Source organism: Pan troglodytes, chromosome 3 (genome assembly GCF_028858775.2).
Source record: "Pan troglodytes isolate AG18354 chromosome 3, NHGRI_mPanTro3-v2.0_pri, whole genome shotgun sequence".
NCBI classification, from domain to species: Eukaryota; Metazoa; Chordata; class Mammalia; order Primates; family Hominidae; genus Pan; species Pan troglodytes.
This window is the reverse complement of record NC_072401.2, coordinates 178,345,541-178,367,606: the sequence shown is the minus strand read 5'-3', so window position 1 is coordinate 178,367,606 and position 22,066 is coordinate 178,345,541. Positions and strand designations below refer to the sequence as shown.

Genomic DNA, 22,066 nt, shown 5'->3' with positions numbered 1-22,066 from the left:
TACCATTTTCTTAAGAAAGAAAAACCAAACATTAGTGTTGTGGGACATTGGTGTACTTTTAATAAAGCATAATGCTAATTTTGCTTATTGCCTAGCTATAGAAATGAGTTTAAGAAATATCCTTAGCTTGTCTTTTCAATGTTATATCATTCTCATTCACAAGTCAATTTAGGATCCCATCAGCTGTCTCTTTAGTTATATATTGAACTTAACTGTTAAAATCTGAAATGAATGTGAGTGATTTGCAGCTGCTGTGGGCTTTTTTTATCTTGGTGGTTTCCATAAAACTTACTGATTTCCCTATGACTTGACAGGTATTGATAATGAGTGGAGAAAGACTCAATGCATGCCACGGGAGGTGTGTATAGATGTGGGGAAGGAGTTTGGAGTCGCAACAAACACCTTCTTTAAACCTCCATGTGTGTCCATCTACAGATGTGGGGGTTGCTGCAACAGTGAGGGGCTGCAGTGCATGAACACCAGCACGAGCTACCTCAGCAAGACGGTGGGTATTGCCCATTCCTGCTACCCGCGAGAGCCCACTCAATCAGAAGCTTTAACTTTGGGGATGATGTGTTTAAACTTCTCGTTGCTTTAAAGTAACTTGGTTCAACTCAGGGTCTCTTATATTTTCTTTAGGGGAATGAAGTCAGTTTTTCAGTGTTTTGTGTTTTTGACAACACAGTGTCACAAGGAAAGTAATTGATGCTTTATTACTTTGCAAACTCTTCATATAGTGGAGTCAAAGCCTCATGCAGAAAACAATAAATATACATATGTATGTGTGTACATGTACGTGTGTATGTGTGTGTGTTGATCTTCAAGAATAAACATGTTCATATGGCAATAAAATACTTTTAAATGGGTAAGTTTTCAGATGGTGGAGATAACAGTGCAAACAGTATTCAAAGTGTAAAATTAAATGCGTGTGTTCTGTGAAACAGTGGTATAGTATTGAAATAAGCCATCTCACTGAAGAAATTTATTGTCTTCCTGTCGAAAGCAAAGGAAATAACTCTGACACTAAATCTCAGATGTTTTGAATAAACTGGGAAGTTTATCTCATTAAATGGTAAGCTTCTGATAACCAGGAAATGTCTCTTAAGGTTGGTTTTGGATCAGGGATTTTCAGACCAGACACATAAACCCGCTTTGTGGGCCTTACGTGGTAGAGGAGGCTGGCTGTGGAACACGCGTATGTGCTGGCGATAACCATGAAAGTGTTGTTTGAAATTGTGTCCACCTCTGGCCTCTGAACAGAAATGTTTGGAGAAATCCAGTCCTGTGGGCTGGACTGAAGCAAACTTCTCCCGAAAGACAAAACTGTGGTTGTCCTAATGACCTTTCTAAGCTATTTTTGGAGTTAGACTCACACACGTAAATCTGGCTAAATTCAGAACTGTTCTTTGACCTGGAGAATGAAAAATGAAATTGAAAGATGTGGTGTTAGATTTGATTTGTATGATGTGGTATGACAGAAAATTCACATTTTAATTTTATGCAAACTTTAGCTGATCTACATGGTTTTCAGTAATAAAACCTACTCTTATTTCAATATAGTATTAATAGAAATCAGAGTTAAGATTACTATCTCAATTCCATGAGATACATTTTTTCAGCTAGCTGAATATTTCCAAAATTTTTACTGTTATGATCATTTGGCCTCTGAGTTTGGAGACATTGTCTTATTATACAACCCAAATTAATTGCTTTCTTTTCAAAAATTGAGTTTCTTTATATTGCTCACCCACTTGATAAAGAAACAAGCCATTTTAGATTAAGACTTGCAAGAAGAAACAAAAAATAAATTATAAAGCTAAATTTTCTATTCAGCTTGACTCTGCCTCAACTCTAAAGGTTAAAAAAAAATTAAAAGGTGATGCTTTGGGGCCTTCTATCATTTCTTTTAGTATCATAGTTAGTTAAGCTTAGCCAGATGCAATTCATTCTGATTATTTCCTAAAAGCACAGCAAAATAATGTAGGGATCGTTCCAACATGTGTTCTCAAGGAATACAATGTGACTCTAAACATAGTCCTGCATTTAGAAACTTTACCAGAAAAATGTACAGTTGTAGGAACATGACAATATTTCAGTGGTGGCCAAAATTCTAATATTTTTGATAGACTAACATATAATTATACTATTGGGCATAGCAAAAGTTATCCTTAGTTCATTTATCCTCCCTGAATCTTTACCAAACAACAATAAACAGTAAGACATTATAGTTTTGTATTTACTATTCTAAATAAATTAATACTACTTTAACAGGTTTTATTGGTATTATGTATTTTATCATAACCCTGAAATCAAACAGGATTCTTTAAAATCCTCTAAATTTTAGAACTGCATACTTTAAAATAAATTAAATAGAAATACTTAGGCCAAGCAGATATTCTTTGAAAGGTAACATATTAATAATTAAAACGTTGTTTTTATCTTCAAGCCAAACCTCTTAAGAGGAATTTTGGTATACTGAGTCTCTTGAGAAAAATGTCATTTCCTTTTAAAGTTAGAGAAAATAAATATGGACAATTTAGGAATTGAAATATACAATTTTTGGAATGCCGTTAACGATTTATATTTTAAAATAATTCAGTTAAGCAATATGATGTATTCTAGATTATATTCCTAATATGGTATTTGATTTAAATCAAATAGTAAACCAAGGTACTTTGGATACTGTTTCCAACTAATGGGAGAACCTTCTCTCTGCTCTTCTTCCTTCCATTTCCTTTCTTCATAATCTTTTCTATAAATTACTTTCAAGCATATTTTTTAAAAACATAGATCCAAATCTATGGCTAGGCATGGTGGCTCACGCCTGTGGTCTCAGCTGCTGAGGAGGCAGAGGCAGGAGGATCGCTGGAGCCCAGGAGTTCAGGGCTGCAGTGTGCTAGGATTGCACCACTGCACTCCCAGCCTAGGTGACAGAGCGTGACCCTGTTTCAAAAACAAAAAAACCCCACAGAGCTGATGTCAGTCTCCAGCATAAAGGCCTTTCAGTGATTTCCCATTGCTTGTAAAATAAGACAAAAATCTTTTTTAAAGGTTATATTTATTGATATATCATAGTTGTACATATTTTGGGGTCATGTGTGATATGTTGATACCTGTACAAAATGTGTAATGATCAAATCAGGGTAATTGGGATATCCATCATCTCAAACATTTATCTTTTCTTTCTATTGGGAACAATACAGTACTTCTCTTGCAGCTTTTTAAAAAATATACAATATATCGTTATTCACTGCAATTTCCCTGATGTACTATTGAATACTAAAACTTACTCCTTCTCTTTAACTGTGCTTTTGTACCCCTCAACCATCCTCTCTCCATCCTCCCTACCCTTGCCCTTCCCAGCCTCTGATAATCAGTATTCTTCTCTCTACCTCCATGAGATCCACTCGTTTAGCTCCCACATAAATGAGAACATGCAGGATTTTCAAGAGCACATCTTTATCACAACCTGCAATCTCTGCGCCATAGCCCCTGTTCAGCATCATCTAATGTAACGATTCTTGATCTTGTGCTTCCAGTGCTCTAGACTTTCTCCAATTCCTGGGCATCATCGTGTTTCCTCTGCTCCTGGGCCCTTGCACACACACCTTTAGGTTAACCTGGCCTTCCTGTCTCCTCTTTCCTGAGGTGCTAGCTCTTCAGATCTTAATTTGGGTGTCAAGTGGCTTCGGCAAGGCCTCAGGCAAGACTTTCTGACCTATTTGGATTAGACCCAATATTTGTAGTAAATGCTTTATAGTTTCCCATATTTTTAAAATAGTATTTATTACAGCCTATAATCACATAGTTCATAGTTATGTAGTCATTGTTACTTGATTAATGTCTCCCTCCTCCACAAAGGCAAAAACAGATCCGTTCACTACTTATCCCAGTGCCTACCACAGAATCAGTGCACAAATCTCTTTTAGTATCACATAAAAACTGTGGACCCTTTCATGAGAACAAATGAAAATACAGACACATCCACAGCATTTTCCCCCACAGTTTTAGGGAGTTTGTTCCCTGACCCCTAGCCTTTTCCCTTTAAACCAGGCTTTAAAACTGCTGCCTTGAAGATTATTAATAATAAAATAGCTGATTAACACACTTGTGGAATTTTCAAATAATGGGTCTTTTTGCTAAACAAACGTTTATGCTATCAATTTAGCTTGATCTTTTAAAAAATATCTGTTTCTGGAGAGGAACAGAAAAGGTAACTATTGGGTACTGGGCTTAATTCCTGGGTGATGAAATAATCTGTGCAACAACCCCCATGACATGAGTTTACCTATGTCACAAACCTGCACATGCACCCCCAAACCTAAAATAAAAGTTTACTTATGTCACAAACCTGCAAATGTACCCCCAAACCTAAAATAAAAGTTTACTTATGTCACAAACCTGCACATGTACCCCCAAATCTAAAATAAAAGTTTACCTATTTAACAAACCTGCACATGGACCCCCAAACCTAAAATAAAAGTTTACCTATGTAACAAACCTGCACATGCACCCCCAAACCTAAAATAAAACCCCAAACCTAAAATAAAAGTTTACCTATGTCACAAACCTGCACATGCACCCCCAAACCTAAAATAAAAGTTTACCTGTGTTGCAAATCTGCATATGCACCGCGAAACCTAAAATAAAAGTTTACCTATGTCACAAATCTGCACATGGACCCCCAAACCTAAAATAAAACCCCAAACCTAAAATAAAAGTTCACCTATGTCACAAACCTGCACATGGACCCCCAAACCTAAAATAAAACCCCAAACCTAAAATAAAAGTTTATGTCACAACCCTGCACATGCACCCCCAAACCTAAAATAAAACCTCAAACCTAAAATAAAAGTTTACCTATGTCACAAACCTGCACATGCACCCCCAAACCTAAAATAAAAGTTTACCTGTGTCACAAATCTGCATATGCACCGTGAAACCTAAAATAAAAGTTTACCTATGTCACAAATCTGCACATGGACCCCCAAACCTAAAATAAAACCCCAAACCTAAAATAAAAGTTCATCTATGTCACAAACCTGCACATGCACCCCCAAACCTAAAATAAAAGTTTACATATGTAACAAACCTGCACATGGACCCCCAAACCTAAATTAAAAGTTTATATATATGTATATATATAAACTTTATATGTGTATGTATATAAAGTTTATATATACATATACATATATGTATATACAGATATACATATATGTATATACAGATACACATATATGTATCTGTAAAAGAAACATATCTATATATATCTATATCTGGATATCCAGATGAGATATCTAGATATCTAGATATCTATCTAGATATCTAGATATCTATCTAGATATCTAGATATCTATCTAGATATCTAGATGAGATATAGATATCTGTTTCTCTTACAGATAAGGAAGAAAATTCTTCTTTATTCTCTCATTCATTAGTTAATATGAGCAAAAGCCAACATTATATTTTTCTTACTATTGGTCGACCAAATAAATGCGTACTTTACATATGGGCCAAATAGATACCTAAGCATACCTTAGGTAAAATCTAAACTTGGAAAACAGAAAATCAGTACATTGTTAGTAAGCAAAGTAAATAAATTTAGTCTTCTATTAACCATTTGAGTTTTTTCTGTGACCATTGCATATTCATTTTCTGCATTGGTCTAATTAGGTGTCACATTCACCCAGTGGGTATTGGAGTGAAAGCATTTATTCAAGGGTAGGTGTGTATGCTCAGTAGCATAGAAATTGCTCTATCAAGAGGGAGGTGTTGGAGAGGTTTAGGCTTTAGAAATTGCAAGGCTTGGCTGGGCGCGGTGGCTTACACCTGTAATCCCAGCACTTTGGGATGCCAAGACAGGCAGATCTCTTGAGCTTAGGAATTGGAGACCAGCCTGGGCAACATAGTGAAACCCTGTCTCCCCAAAAAAGTATAAAAATTAGCCAGGCATGGTGTTGTGCACCTGTGGTCCCAGCTACGTGGGAGGTAGCTGAGGTGGGAGGATTGCTGGAGCCTGGAAGGCAGAGGCTGCAGTGAGTAAAGATCGTAGCACTGCACTCCAGCCTGGGTGACAGAGCCAGACCCTGCCTCAAAAAAAAAAAAAAAAGAAAAAAAAAAAAGAAATTACAAGGGGCCAGGGGTAAGATGAGCATTTAGTGCTAAGTGTAAGCTGCATATAGGTGACATAATTTTGCCCAGTCTACTTAGTACTTAAACATCAGATATTTGCTATAAGAAAATTGTCTACTTTAGATCGCATGGAATCTTTTCTTGCTGTATTTCATCTCTTTCACCACCCAGCTTTGCAGAATTTAGGCTTACTTTTATAATAGATTTACAATGTTGATATGAGTTCTGTCAACTTCTTCCCAATCATTTGCTTGTGTGAAAAATCAGGACTTGCCCATGAAATTTCTGAAGTTTGTCTGCTTTTTTGTTATTGGTTGATTTTTTTTTTAGTTTTTTTTCTATCCTATTGGTGGGCTATATATTTACAATAATCACGATATTTATACATTCTGATCTGTAATGCAGTCATATTTTAAAATTTATATAGCATTAGTTTTTATTTTGTCATTTTAATTTTTTAAAGATTTGAAGATTTTGAGAATTAAAAATTTGTAGTTCATCAAAAATATGGTATTTCTCCTGAGAATTCTGACCTAAGACACCTTCTCTGCAGACTGTAACTCTCCTTGTATTTTCTCATCTACTTTTTTTTACTTTTCCCAAACCTTTCCCTCCAATTCAGGCTTCTTTCCTGATTTCTATACTGTCCACTCAACCTTGTGACTTGGCTGTCCCTCAGACAGGTCAGTCTGTCTCACTTAACAGTTACAACCTATTCCCTACCACCTTGCCCAAATAAGCAAGTAAGTGAATCCTATTCTTTTTCCAGTGTTCTCTGTCTTAGTAAATGACATCATCATTCAGCCAGTCGGTCAAGCCAAGTTATCCTTCCTTTCACCAAAACTAATTGCTATTCAGTCTACCTTGCAAACATCTCTGGGACCCATCCAGTGTCTCCACGCTGCTAATCCCACTCTGATCTAGGTCACATTTACCCCTTACCTAGACCATTCCTTTTGGACAAGCCTAATAACTGGTCTTCTACCTCCATTCTTCCTTTCCTCCAATCTATTTGCCATTTTTTAGCAGTGATTTTTTTTTTCTTTTCTTAATGCTAAGTCAGATACTGCTAAAAACTCCTTGATAACATTGCCTTATTGGGATGGAGCCAGCATTCAACTAGTGTGGTGATAAGCTTATCTTTTCTAATTGGGTTGCTTAGGCCAGCATCTGGTCAGATTGATTGGTACAAATGTTCTAAGTTGTAATCCCTTAAACATAATTTCCTGGGCCCTCAATGATCTGGATGCTACCTAAATGTCCATCCTCAAATGTCAATGCTTTTCCCCACAAACACTACTTACCACTAAGACCCAAATTCTTTTCACTTCTTGGGTTATGTCAATATCTGTCACCTCCAGTATTGCAATGCTGTACTCTGTGTTTGAAACATCTCCCTACACATGATCCCGTATCTCGATGTATCTAGTTAATTTCTACTCATCCTTAGGCCGAAACATAAATGTGACTTCCAGGACATTCTGTTGTGTGCTTCCACAGCATCCATTGTTGCTGTATCTTAGCATCATTACCTTATCTGTCAGATTGTTTTATCTTTGTTTCATTCCCTAGGTTTTTTTTTGTTTTTTTGTTTTTTTTTTTTTAGATGGAGTCTCACTCTTGTTGCCCAGGTGGGAGTGCAGTGGCAGGAACTCAGCTCACTGTGACCTCTGCCTCCTGGGTTCAAGTGATTATCTTGCCTCAGCCTCCCAAGTAGCTGGGATTGCAGGTGTGCACCACCACACTTGGCTAATTTTTTATATTTGTAGTAGAGATGGGGTTTCACCATGTTAGCCAGGCTGGTCTAGAAACTCCTGACCTCAGGTGATCCTCCCACCTCTGCCTCCCAAAGTGCTGGGATTACAGGTGTGAGCCACTGCACCCAGTCTTATTCCATAGGTTCTAGACTCCATGAAAACAAAGATTGTGTCTGCTTGTTACATTGAACAATAGCACAGTAGTTTGGCACATAGCAAACACTTAGAAGTGAATAAAATGAATATTTGAATAAAAAGAAACAAATTTGGGGTCAAAGGTCAAATTTTGAATATGCTGATTTGAAAGAGTCTGAATGGTGTTTAGGTGGAGATACCAGAAGGTTTGACGTACAATTCTAAAATTTTAGAACAATAATTGGGTCTTTAAATATAGATTTGGGAGGAAGCATCATTCTGATAAATGTCATTTGAAGCCTGGTGTGCTTATTAATTCTTAGGGTATTGATGTATCAGAAGAGAAGAGCAAACATCAGTACCAAGGGAAAGCCAACATTCATCATTAGCTGTGCCCTGCATTTCCCTCTTTGATTTTGTATTATCATGCCCTTTTCCTATCCAAAGGATTCACTTATATTTTTGTTTATAGTATAAGGGATTTTTTTTTTTTTTTGAAACGGAGTCTCGCTCTTGTCACCCAGGCTGGAGTGCAATGGTGTGATCTTGGCTCACTGCAACCTCCACCTCCTGGGTTCAAGCGATTCTCCTGCCTCAGCCTCCCGAGTAGCTGGGATTACAGGTGTCCACCACCACGCCCAGCTGATTTTGTATTTTAATAGAGATAGGTTTTCACCATGTTGGCCAGGCTGGTCTCGAACTCCTGACTTCAAGTGATCCACTCGCCTCGGCCACCCAATGTGCTGGGATTACAGGCATGAGCCACCGCACCCGGCAGATAGTTTTAATTTAAATTCAGTTAGACGAGTGCATATGGTACACCCATTATGTGGCGCTTCATACTATGTACTAAAAGCATGCTATGCACAAAGTGTAGGTGTACAGTGATGGATAGATCCTGCCCTAATGGAACTAACAAATTAGCAAGCGAAATCAACATTTATCAAGTAATTAAAAGTAGTTTACGTGTTGTGAAGGAAAAGTACAAAGGCTTATGGAAGTGCATATCCAGGATGTTTATAAACCAAGGGAGGTCGAGGCATAAAATTTCTGAAAGCAAGAATGCAGTGTTCCTGCATTTTTACTAATATTCCAAGTTCTGAAAACGTGTACTTAAGTAGCAGCTTTTCCTGAGTTTATTCAATTTATTGCATTGTCAGTGTAGTATGAATGGGAGTGTGTGATGATTTCCTTCAAATATAAAAGGAAATTTCTTAATGCTGTGTTTTCTTAAGGTAAAAAAAACAATAAAAAAAGACTTTTCATTTTGTTAAAAGAGTTCCAGGCACATTTTGTAGCAAAGCCACCAATTGGAATGATGTAAATTGTAAGGACAGTGTACCTTAGGTAATGTTAAACTCAAGTTTTTTATAGATACTTCATAGAAATGCTTTTTTTAAATGGGACTCAATGAAGGGGAGGTTATCAGGGCGTGTGAGGAAGCCAGCTGTTCATTGAAAAGTAAAAGCATATGCGCTGTGCATTCCAAAGTATACTAATGGATAAAAACTGCTTCAAAGTTCTCCACACAAGTATCTAAGTGGCTTTGAAAAGTTAAGTAGATTGGATGTCTTTTCAACCTCTTTCATAAACATACACTTTGAGTATATTTTCTTATCAGAAGTTGTATATTTAAGAGATAGAACCAAAAAGTAGAAAATGAATTTTGCAGGGGGTAAATTATTTGGTGATGAAAGCAGAAGCAGAAGAAAGTCATCTGCTTTTGAGGCACAAATTTGGATTAAAAGTTACTTGAATGTTAGTATTTACCTTATATATTTTACTAAATCTAGGAAAGAATAAAGAAAAACAACTCAATCTCTAGAGTCTTCTTGAAAATGGTGGGGTTAAATCAAGCTCAAGGAACTAGAAGTTCTTTGCTGTGTTCATTAGTACCAGACTAAAGAAGCCAGTTTAGTTAGGAAGCTAGCTTGCTATGAGCTAATTCTGATATATAGAAGCAGCATTATTTTAAATTCTACATTGCCATCTTAAAAACAAGCAGCTACTTCTTTTTCATTATTTTATAAAGCAATAATATGAGCAATCAATAATATGAACATGTATATTAACAAAGACATGCTCGATTATATTTAAGTTGGATGTTTCATAAAATTTTACAACAAAAAATATTTAAACCTAAGTAAAATATGCAACTATATAATGAAATTAGAGGTATTATTTTACACTGCAGTCAGAGATATTTCTTCCATTAATTAAACAGAATACTGCAGCAGTCTGGAAGATTAATTTATTACATTCTTATGTATTCAGCAAGTGGAACGTGATTTGTATTGTATCTTTAGCAAGTTAATATTTGGCAAGCACAGTTTTTGGAAATCAGGTTTTATCCTGATGTGGAAAAAGAACTCTATGCCAGTACCAGTTATCAGAAGTTTCTTTAAGAATAACATTTGCCTTAAGAACATAATTAATGCATCTGTGAAAAATACCACTTTTTTCCAATCCAAGGTACAATGAGATTCACATATTTTATTCAGTATCTCTAAAACTCTTCAATTGAGTTTTTATTTTAATTGTGGTACTGTGTATACTTTTTATGCATAACAATATGTTAAAATTAATTCAGTACCAGATTTAAATCTGTTAGGCTATCTGTTATTCCATTTTCTTTCCTAAACACAATTTAAGTTCCACAGGCCTTTTATAGCTGGCCATGTGGTTGCAATGCTAAGTCAAAATGCTAAGACCTTTTCCCATTTTGGGGGATTATTTCTTTAAATTTTGTGTAGTTTTAAAATCTGATTTTACAGTTATTAATCATATTCTTCTGGGGGTATATATATCTGTACTTAATGGACTAAAGTTTAGAATATTTAAATTTAAATTAAATATGGTAGTGAGATTTGTTCTGAAGAGAAACTGGTTATATTTAGGATATAATGGTGTTTTAAAGGAAGGCATTTTTTGTGTCATATTTGTATCCACACAAACATTACTTATAATTTAGTACTAAATTATAACTCAAGATCCTCTCAGGAAGTTCTACACCTTTTTCTTGAATAGCCAGCAAGATAAGTACGATTAGGAATTGTTGCTTTATAGCCGTTGCTATGCTGCTGTAAACAACCTATTGTTTCAAAATGTGGCTTTATTTGAAGTCCATTCTTGTTGGTGAGAATTGACTATTAAATATTCCTATTAAAGAATGCCAGTAGATTACAACTGGGAACCTCTCAGTTGGAAACACTTGCCATTTCCTCTTGTTTATTATAGTTTTACAGAATATACAGTCAGATTTTTTTTTTTCAGTTTCCAGCCTTGCTTAAATGCCTTTTTTTAATATGTCCTTTTGATCTTCTCCAAAACCAGCAACTGGTATTATATGCCTAAAGTATATGTCAGGCTTCATAATGAATTGTATTATTACAACTTTTTTGTGTCCTGCATTGGACACAAGTTAATATTACTTATTGGTCCAGAACAATTCACTTTATTGTATAAAACTGTTTTAGAAAAATTATAATTTTCAAAATATCAAATTATAATAGATACATTATTAGTTAAATACATCATCAATCAGTATTTACTAAATAAACATACTTGGAGCTATTAGCTAGTGCTGAATAATACATAAATTTTATGTGCTATGAACTTAAATGTAGAACAGAAAATACTGTTATATACACAATAAAGCACAAAATAGTCTGACAATAGTATCATGATTCATATTTTCTTAAAATAATCTACTTACTGTTTCAAACATTGATATGTTTGGATAGATCTAAACTCTTTTGAGAGGAAATTCTAGTTACTATGTTAGTTCAGATCATTATTAATGGCAAGAACAAATTGCATAAGGGAATTAAACTCCAGTGTTTACGGTAAGCTATTTGGTATTTCAGAAATTCTACCATAGTATCTCTCTCTGTGTATATGTATTTTCTCATTCACCCTCACTGTGAGGTCTCTTTTTTTTTCTTTTTCTTTTTTTTTTTTTCTTTCGGAGAGGGAGTCCACCTCTGTTGGCCAGGCTGGAGTGCAGGTGCAGTGGCGCAATCTGGGCTCACTGCAACCTCCGCCTCCCGGGTTCAAGCAATTCTCCTGCCTCAGCCTCCCAAGTAGCTGGGATTACAGGCATCCGCCACCCCACCCAGCTAATTTTTGTATTTTTAGTAGAAACGGGATTTCACCATGTTGGCCAGGCTGGTCTTGAACTCCTGACCTCAAGTGATCCTCCCACCTCAGCCTCCCAAAGTGCTGGGATTACAGGCATGAGTCACCACGCCCCGCCCTCATTGTTAGGTTTCTGATCAGCATAGAGGCAAGGTCATTATTGATGACTGTTATCCTGAGATTCTAGCAAGGTGCTTGGTATCATGTAGGTACTGAATAAATAGTTACTGAAAACTAAACAAGGAAAGATTTTAAATAAAAATTTTAAAATTTAGAATTTCTTTAACAAAAATTTAACTAAATCTTGGCTGATGTGAATGATGATAAAGAACAAGAGAAAGAAGAGGAGGAAGAAAAATCCAAACATTACACTGAAATCACCATTATTATTATCCCTATTTTATAGGTAATGAAAGGGAGGCTTGGGGAAGTTAGGTAATTTTTTCAAGTCTCAGAAGTAGTAAATTGAAGATCCAGGACTCTAATCACTGTCTGTTTCTCAAGACTAGGTAAACTCTTGTTTATTCTTACATACTTCGTGGAGTAGGGAAGTTGCCAGTGATTTGAAAATGTTATGTATTTATTTTGGGAGGGCGCCATGCAAGTTTATAATGCACTTCTAATTATTATTTTTTCAGTTCAAAAAATGTATATTTTCTAAGCACATACTATCTAGGAAAAAAAGCTTATGGAAATTCTTAGTAACGTAGGGATTAAATATAGCTATGTAAAAATTCACAAAGTGGTCTGTAAACAAGAAAATAGAATGTACTATATTTATTGAAAAGGCAGTAGAAACTGTAATCATGTCGAAATGACAAGAGTAAGTCAGTCAATATACACACATGAGACCAGCACAGAAAGAATTAGAAAAATTAAAGAGGCCTCTTTAGTATGTGACAAGAGCTGGTATAGGTACAATTATATCTTAATACATACCCAGATGGCATATTCCCAGTAGATATTACTAATTTTCCTGAAGTTGATAGATAAATAAAACTCAATTATCAAGACTCTTTCTACTTTTAATATTATCAAAGGTATCTTTCTCTGGACTCTTAAAATTTTTTCACACTGGTATCATCAAGTAGCAGGTCAAAATTTAGGGATAGAGGATGTGTTTCAAGAGAAGAACAACATTTTTTAACTTTAATTTTTCAATCTCTGTTCCTTTTGATAAAATTAACTGAATTCAGCCTGCCAATTGCTACTTAGACACAAAAAAGAGAAATGAGACATTAGTTATTAAGATTTTGATTTTTATTCCTTTATGTTGTGATTTCCTTTATTTCCTTTAAGTAGTTAAACTGCAACAAAGATTTTTTTCTCTCCAACTGTACTTCCATTTTACCACTTATAAAAGTCTTCAACTTAGAGGAAAAGACAGTTCTCTAAACAGTGATTTGGTTTTAGTGCTGTTTTACCTGTCTCCTTATTCTTTTAGTCAGCGTATTCAAAAACACATTTCTTGCAGCCTTTGAAAGCATAGAGCCACACTTAGTTTTCCAGGAAGATGCTTTCTTAATGTGAATTAGCTATTCTTCATCTCACCAGAACATTCTTCAAAGCTGCTGTTCCTGAATTCATGCTTGATACCCATGGGTGGATCCTGATTTGTGAACATTATCTACCTAGGCATGGATGAGGTCTCTCCATGATCACTGATATTGCTCATGGCAATCTGTCTACCATTTGGAAAACAGGCTGGGGCAGAATCTGGAAGGGCAGCCATCAGTGGGAGCAGGAATGATGCTGCGAAGGGTTTGGGGTGGGAAAACATAAACTCTTCTACAATAGCTGTTAGTTATCTCAAATAGTGCCTTACCTTCACTATCAGGCTCTGTCCTGCCTGGTTTCACTGGAGACAATGCCAAATCCTGCTGTGCTTACTTATTACTTTGTTTTTGCATTGCTATAAAGGAATACCTGAGACTGGGTAGTTTATAAAGAAAATAGGCTTAATTGGCTTATGGTTCTGCAGGCTGTACAGGAAGCATGATGCTGGCATTTGCTCACCTTCTGGTGATGCCTCAGGAAGCTTGCAATCTTGGTGGAAGGGGGCGCTGGTGTGTCACATGGCCAGAGTGTGAGCAAGAGAGGGAAGGGAGAGGTCTCAGACTCCTTTAAACAACCAGCTCTAGCATGAACTAACAGCAAAATCTCACTTCTTACCAAAGGGATGGTGCTAAGCCATTCATGAGGGATCTGGTCCCATGACCCATTCATCTCCCGCCAGCTCCCACCTCTAACATTGGGAATCACATTTCAACATGAGATTTGGAGGAGACACAGATCCAAACCATATCAGATTACAAACACTGTGCGTGTAAGCAAAATTGTTTCTGCTGGTCTGAGCCACTTGAGCCCTTTTCCACTAGTCACATGGAGCACCTCTTCTTGTCCCCCATCTCCACTGCTGCTTCCTTCCTACAGCCCCTGCCCTGCCACAGCCCTTGGAACCACATCGGGTGCTGGTTATCTCCTGTCAATTCTTGTTACATTTGATTTCCCAAAGACATGTGGCCCTGTGACCACACACACCTGTTTGAAGCTCTCCCCTCTTTCTCTGGCACCCGTTGGCTTGACAGTCTCCCCTCCTGATGCTCCATCATTGTTATGCTTCTTCCCAGACATATTCACTAGTTCCTTTGCCTCTTCCCACCTCATAGATGTTCCTGTGCCCCAGGTTTCTATTCTTAGACATTTTCTCTTTTCATTTAGAGTGCTCATCAAGTAATCTCATCAATGTCCAAGACTCCAATTACAGCTTAAATGTTCATGACTTCTCAATGGCTCTCCTAAACTCTAGACACACATATGTGACTGCCTACTAGACCTAAATTCTTAGGTACACCTTCCTACCATCAACATTATTGCAGAGCTTAAATAATCAAATTATAAATTATACAAATATAAAAAATAAGTAATTTTATAAATTTATTAAAAATTGCTTTTTAAAACCACTTTGTATGTCTTCTATGGTGCTAGTTCTTAATATAGATTCCATAGATGTCTTAAAAGATAGAAAAATTGTAGCTTATGAAGACACTGCAGAATTCTCTCTTAAAATAGGTATATATAGTGCAAAGGATTACTGCCATTGTAATATTTCACCTAATCAAAGATTTTATCCAACCTGTATAAACAGATATCTTTTTAGATAAGAAACTGGTCAAAATCATAATAGTGGCATATGTTGAGGTCACATAGTGAAGTTATCTACGCAGAACAGACAGTATTGTGGAGAATACCTAGAATCTTGAGAATTTACACAAATAGTAATAACTTAGATCTGTATAGCAAATAATATACATATCAGATTCATTTAGTTTATGTAATCTTTATAATCTGAGAATAATGAGTCAAGTGTTATCCTTAGTTTACTGATTATCAAAGAAAAATACAGCTTGGAGAAGTCAAATGAATTTTCCAAATTTATGCTACTTATAAATGGGAGAGCTAATAAAAGCCACCTGTCTGGGTGTAACCCTGTACCTATTTCTTCTAAAGCATATTGTTTTCTAAAGAAAGTATCTACATTTTAAATGAATATATAAGGAATACATCTTGAATGAAGACAATATGCATTTTATAATTTAGATATTTCTGTATTTCATTATTCAGAATTCATTTAAAAAGTCTCCTTGTTGGCATGGACAAAATTGGCAGCTAATCCTATCCCATAAATATTTTCCATGGTCTTCAGCTGATGGCTTGAAAGTTCAGCAAAGGCCAAGTCACAAGGCTTTGAAGTTTGTCATCTTTTTTATCACTGCTCAGATTGTCATGAAGACACCAAGTAATACATGGGTCAATTATAGTTAAATGACTGCAAGTTGATCTTATCAAGCAGTTAGTGGGCAAGATTTCACTTTTACCATTTTTACTGGTAATGATTTAGAGTGTAAGAACACTAGAAATTTAAATCTACTTAGTTTTACTTAATCAATGATGTATTTGTTTATTTAATTTAAAACATTGTTTTTGGAGAAGGAAGAGAACACGAGAAGTTCTTGATCCATAAATAAGGCGTTCAGAAGGAGACCAGTTAAACTAAATTTTGACTGTAATTCAGAATTGTGTAAAATGCCCTACTTTACTTTAAGCTCATTATTTTCATAATTCCTTTACCAAGATAGCAGAAACATGGCTTTATCTATTAAATTATAAATGTGGTTTTTTTTGTTTTAAACATAATCAATTTATAAGAGATCTAAGACATATAAAACTACATTGAGGTAGAAATTTAATAAAAATTAACTTTACATCTATGTAACTTACGTCTATGTATTCAGTTTATTTAAAGTAGGTCATAACCAAGGATTTCTGGGTTGTGTGGCCAACAGCTTTGCTCCTAAATCACAAAGATGTTTCTGTGTGTGACACTTTTTAAATCCCTGGAATATTTTAAATGTTCATTTCAAATAATCTATAACTTTGAAACAGTTCTTTTTTCTTGAACACATTGGTCTGTCATGTCTAATAGGATAACCAATTAGTTGGTTATCCTAATTCTAATATGCTTCATAACTAGTGACATAAGATAAACCTATGGAGTATTTATTACTCTGATAAAAGATACTGGTTAGGAGCAAGACAGTTTTTACTTTGTAATCATAAAAACATAGCGTCCTGCGTACACTAGGCAGCTACTTATATAGAGCTAATCTCACTCTTTTTCGGACTCCAATATTTACCATAAAAGTGCTTTACAGCATCTATATAATTTTTTCTTCTTTTTGTCCCTTCTTTGTAGTTATTTGAAATTACAGTGCCTCTCTCTCAAGGCCCCAAACCAGTAACAATCAGTTTTGCCAATCACACTTCCTGCCGATGCATGTCTAAACTGGATGTTTACAGACAAGTTCATTCCATTATTAGACGTTCCCTGCCAGCAACACTACCACAGTGAGTATGAATTAAATCTATTTTTTCTGCATCCTCTACTAATATTAAATTATTTTCAAGTAAACATAAGTTAAACAAATAACCTCTGTGAAATTTACTGTAATATACTCTGCTTCAAATACAAAACAAAGACACAATTTTGTATAGTATACAATGAAAATAAACTGAAAATTAAAATTCAGTGGGAAGTGTATTTTAGAGGCAAAGTAATTCACAATATAAAAGAAGTATGTCTGTGAAATAAAACACATTCCACCAGTGTTCATAAAATATCAGTAAGGTAGCTTAATTGATTTAACATTCCTGAAATCAGGTATGCTAACTCATAAATCATATTAAAGTTCAAAACATTTCAGCCTTGATAAGATTTTAGGCCAAAACAAAAAGTAAATATAAATAATTATATATCTATTAGCATTCAGTTGCTTTCTTCAATCTCAAACATAAAAATATGTATGTGTGTGTGTATATATATATGTATCTCCATGTTTCTTATTTCATCAATATTTGAATAGTGAAATAGTGCTTAATTACTTGAAAAAAATTACTGTTAATATCATGTCAAATTGACATTCAAACCATTATTTGTTATTCAGGTTTCCTTTCCATCCTATTTTTTTGGAGGGGCAAATGGCAGCATATACCTCATGTGATCATATAGGAGAACTTATCACGTTCTCCTGTATGATCATGTTCTGACCCTGTGAATAGCTGATAATGAATTAATATGCATTACTGCCTAAGACCTGAGAGTTTTCTGCCCCAAAGTAGGGATGCAACCCTTTGTTCCTTAGGATATCCGGTGCATATGGATGAAACTTACATAACTCTAGCATTTGTAACAAATGTATAAATAAATTGATCAAAAAACATATATATTACAAAAAATTTAAGAAAACCTTACATTTTTAAAAGGCTGAATAATAAATGTAATATGCAAACCATGGTCTTCCCCACTGAATCACGTTGTACTACCCTGCTTAGCGTGGCAGATAGGGGGACCCCTTGTTTGTCCAGGGACAGTTTAGGAAAACCTGGAGGATAGCCTAATTGAGTGACAGAGATCTGTCCCCTTTTATGTGAGAAAGCAAAGATCTTACAGACATTTGTGAATAAGTGTATGCTAATACAAGCAAGAGACCACTACCATCCGAACTCAAGAGGATGCCGTATGTGCAATTTCATCCCTGCAGGCTAGAGAGTTCTGTTCACCTTCCTTAGCCCTGAGCAGAAGCCCTCAGTGACTCCTCCATTCTGAGAGCTTTAGCCATTATCTCCATACTCATGGTTTCCAAAATGACATTTGAAGATCTAACCATATTTTTGACTTATAATATTTTATCTAAATCTATCTTCTATTGCTTTGCTTGTAATTATATTAGCTGTAAGTACAAAGAGAAAGACTTGTTAAATCCTTTATTTCTACATTATTCATGGCAGTGTTTTTTCATTTTCTTTGAGGCCTTGAAATCACAGAGTTGTCATTACTTCTTCTTCTTCTTCTATCCCATCTAAACACAACTGATTATTTTGGAGGGGGAGATATGTGTTCCAAGCTAAACTTATATTTCATTTCCATCACTGCCATTATCATCCACTTCATTATGCATGTCTCTGATCTAATGCAGTGATATTAATACTAGTTTTCAAGCATCAAGTCTTTCTCCTGTTGTATAATGTCACTGTTTTATGAAGTAAGCTTTAAAAGGCATCGTTTCATTCATCTCACCAGAAACAGTGACTTTCAATTGCTCAAAGAACTGAGCACAAATTTCTCACCACCCTATTCTGGTGTCAGCCTTCCTTTCTTGTTTTGTCTTCCATTATTCACCCAGTCTGTGTTTCACCAAGTCCGATTCCCAGAACGCCAAGCTCATTTCCTGCTCTGTATCTTGTTTCTATTCTGGCCCTGGCTTGTGTTCTGCCTTTCCAAAGCCCTCTCCATTTCTCAGAGTTCAGGTAAAGGTCTTTCTCCTGCATTTGTCTTGTCCGAATACCACGGCCAACTTTGCTTCTTGAATACCCATAGCACTCACTGGATTAACTTCATCCTCACATGGCTTTATCAGGGTCTGCAAATGTTGCATGGGGAACTGGATTATGAGAGTGTTTCCAGTAAGTTTATATTCTCTGCAACATTCAGCTAACAACACTCAAAAATACTTGAGCCATTCCTGTGCTCTCAACCCCTTTACCTGCATTGTCTGATTTAACCCTTAACAAAATCATCTAGAAGGTCAGCAGCAGCATTTGCCTTATTTTACAGATGAAGGTGGAAATCACACTCCAAAGCTGTTGGCTAAATAATGTACATAAATGCTTGTTAAATAAAATGACTCATTTCCTGGATGTATTTTATAGCATTTGCCATGTTTTCATCATTACTTATTCATATAACTACTATCCTATACACTGTTTGAGGTCAAGAAGAGACAGGAAGCTACAGCAAAAAGAGCCTGAGTCTTAGAGTAAGCCATACCTGATTCTGAATTCAGATTTGCCACTAATTCATTCTCTTTGATCAGGTAGGTGTTTTATGTCTCTGAAACTCAGTTTACTTATATATAAACTGTAAAGATGTAAAGAGGATTGAATGAAGTACTGAATGCTTATGCAATGCTTAGCAGAGTGTCTGGTATCCAGAAGGTAGTCATTAAAGGGCAAATTTATTATTACCATTAATATCTAAGTCTGATTCATTTCCTCACCCATGTGTTTTTCAGTATTTTTAAAACTACTGTCTACAGTAAGAAAAACATTTTATATTCCAAACCAGGATGTGTGGTATACACACACATAGTGTGTCTCTGTGTATATATATATATGTCGATATTAGAGAATTTTAAATTAGCTAGATAACTTCACATGTAATTAATTATGTATAAGCATAAAACTAAAACAAATTACCATTTAAAAATATTGTCCTTAATTATAGTGCTGCTCAAGCTTTCTCATTATCACAACCCCAAGGATCCTTTTATAAACATTTTTTCCCTAATCACTATCCCCATAAAATTTTAATATAACAAATATACTCTGTCTTTATACTATGTGTATCTCTGTGCTTTATACATAAAAAGGAAGTGTAAAGTTTACTTTTTTGTTCAATGTAGTGTTAAATAACAAAATGTTTAAGTTAACATTTAAATTAAAAATTTTTAATCTCTTAACAGCTAACATAAATTTATAATTGTATTTGCCAGGAAACTTTTAAGGTAATCTGTTTACTTATATAAATTGTAATATATCAAATTACATATGCAAAGTAACAATTGATATGAATATATAATACAAATATAATAATTTATAAAAACATTCAAAATCACTATTTTTCCAGCAAAAGTAAAATAATTTTTAAAATAACTTCTTTAAAAATATTTGGAGAGCTTAACTATTAACTTTGCTCAGTATGAGAAAACTTTTAACTTATATAGATGATAAATATTAATTTAGATATTGTCAACTTTTTCTTTTCATCATTTGACATGTAATGGTATGACTAACATTTGTAGAATTAATAATAAAATATAAATTATTATTATTTAATTCTCAAAGCTCAAGTCACACATGAAAACACCAAGGACCAAGCATAAGCAATATCCACAGGGCAATAGGCTCACATAGGTACCGCTCAGTATATGTTTGAAATCACTCAGTCAATCAAGAGAAAATCTTCCAGTCATAGCCATCTAGTCACCATAATTTCATAGCTCATATATTGCAAACACTTGGGGTGTGTTCCGTTGCCAGTGCTGTTCATGTAATGGCCAATAAAACTGAATAGAATTTAAGTATTAAGGAATATTATTTTCTTGGGTTTTGGAAAGCCAAAAATCATTGAGATATTAAGATTTTAGCCCCATCCAGGCCTCATACCCAATTTTTACCCCCTTAGAGATGATTTTACTCCCTTTATGAATATTTGCCTTATTATTACATGTGATATACCCAAATAATTTTTTCTATTCTGTTTTTCTTTGTGAAAATATTGGTCTCAACCCTTTATGAATTATGGCCCACAATTCAATAAAAGCTACACTAGTGATAATATATATATGATGGACATGTGACTATGTTATAAAATTCTAACATTTGTTAAGATTTAAGAGGAACAATCACCACCACGGTGGCTAAAATTAAAAACACTGACAAAAACAAGTGTTAGAATGTGGTGCAACCAAAACTCCTATGTCACCAATGGGCATTAAAATTGTTCAATCATTTTGCAAAACAGTTGACAGTTTCTTATGAATTTAACATGTACATATTTCCACACAATAACTTGTGTACAAATGTTCTTTATTAGTCAATAACTGGAAACAACTCAAATGCCCATGAAAGATGAGTGGATTAACACATCTTAGTATATGCATACAGTGGAACATTGCTGAGCAACGTAAAAAGAATGAACTACTGATACACACAAGAACATAAAAGGATCTCAGAGACATTGAGTGAAATAAGCTTGGCTAAAAAGAGTACATGCTCTATGATTTGATTTACATGAGGCCCTTAAAAGACGCAAATGTACTCTAGAGTGAGAGAACGCAATTCACTGTTTGTTTGAGGATTTGGATCAGGATTGACTGACAATGGGCAAGAGAGACATTGTGAGGTGTTAGAAACATTCTTTATTTTGATTGTGACAGTAGTTAATGTGGATACATAAACTTACGAAAAGATGATAAATTCAAAATAGGAGCATGTTTTTGTATGCAAATTATTCCCCAATAAAATTGATTTTTGAAAAGCCTAGAAAAGAATTCCTTTATTAAGTATAATTTTTTAAGTAGCTTAGGTTTCAAATAGTAGATTTCTCTTCTTTTTTTTTTTTTTTTTTTTTTTTTTGAGACAGATTCTCACTCTATCACCCAGGCTGGAGTACAATGACGTGATCTCAGCTCACTGCAACCTCCTCCTCCTGGGTTCAAGCAATTCTCTGCCTCATCCTCCCGAGTAGCTGTGATTACAGTTGCCCAACACCATGCCTGGTTAAT

The 22,066-nt window shown here is 35.0% G+C and overlaps 1 protein-coding gene across 1 annotated transcript in view; it reads left to right on the top strand.

Moving 5' to 3' along the window:
* The window catches only part of VEGFC (vascular endothelial growth factor C), a 128,405-nt gene that overhangs the window by 83,739 nt on the left and 22,600 nt on the right, over positions 1–22,066 (top strand). Inside the window, exons 3-4 of the mRNA XM_526740.7 lie at positions 315–505; positions 16,918–17,069. Coding sequence (XP_526740.1) covers positions 315–505; positions 16,918–17,069 — 343 coding nt within the window. The remainder of the gene's footprint in view (positions 1–314; positions 506–16,917; positions 17,070–22,066) is intronic.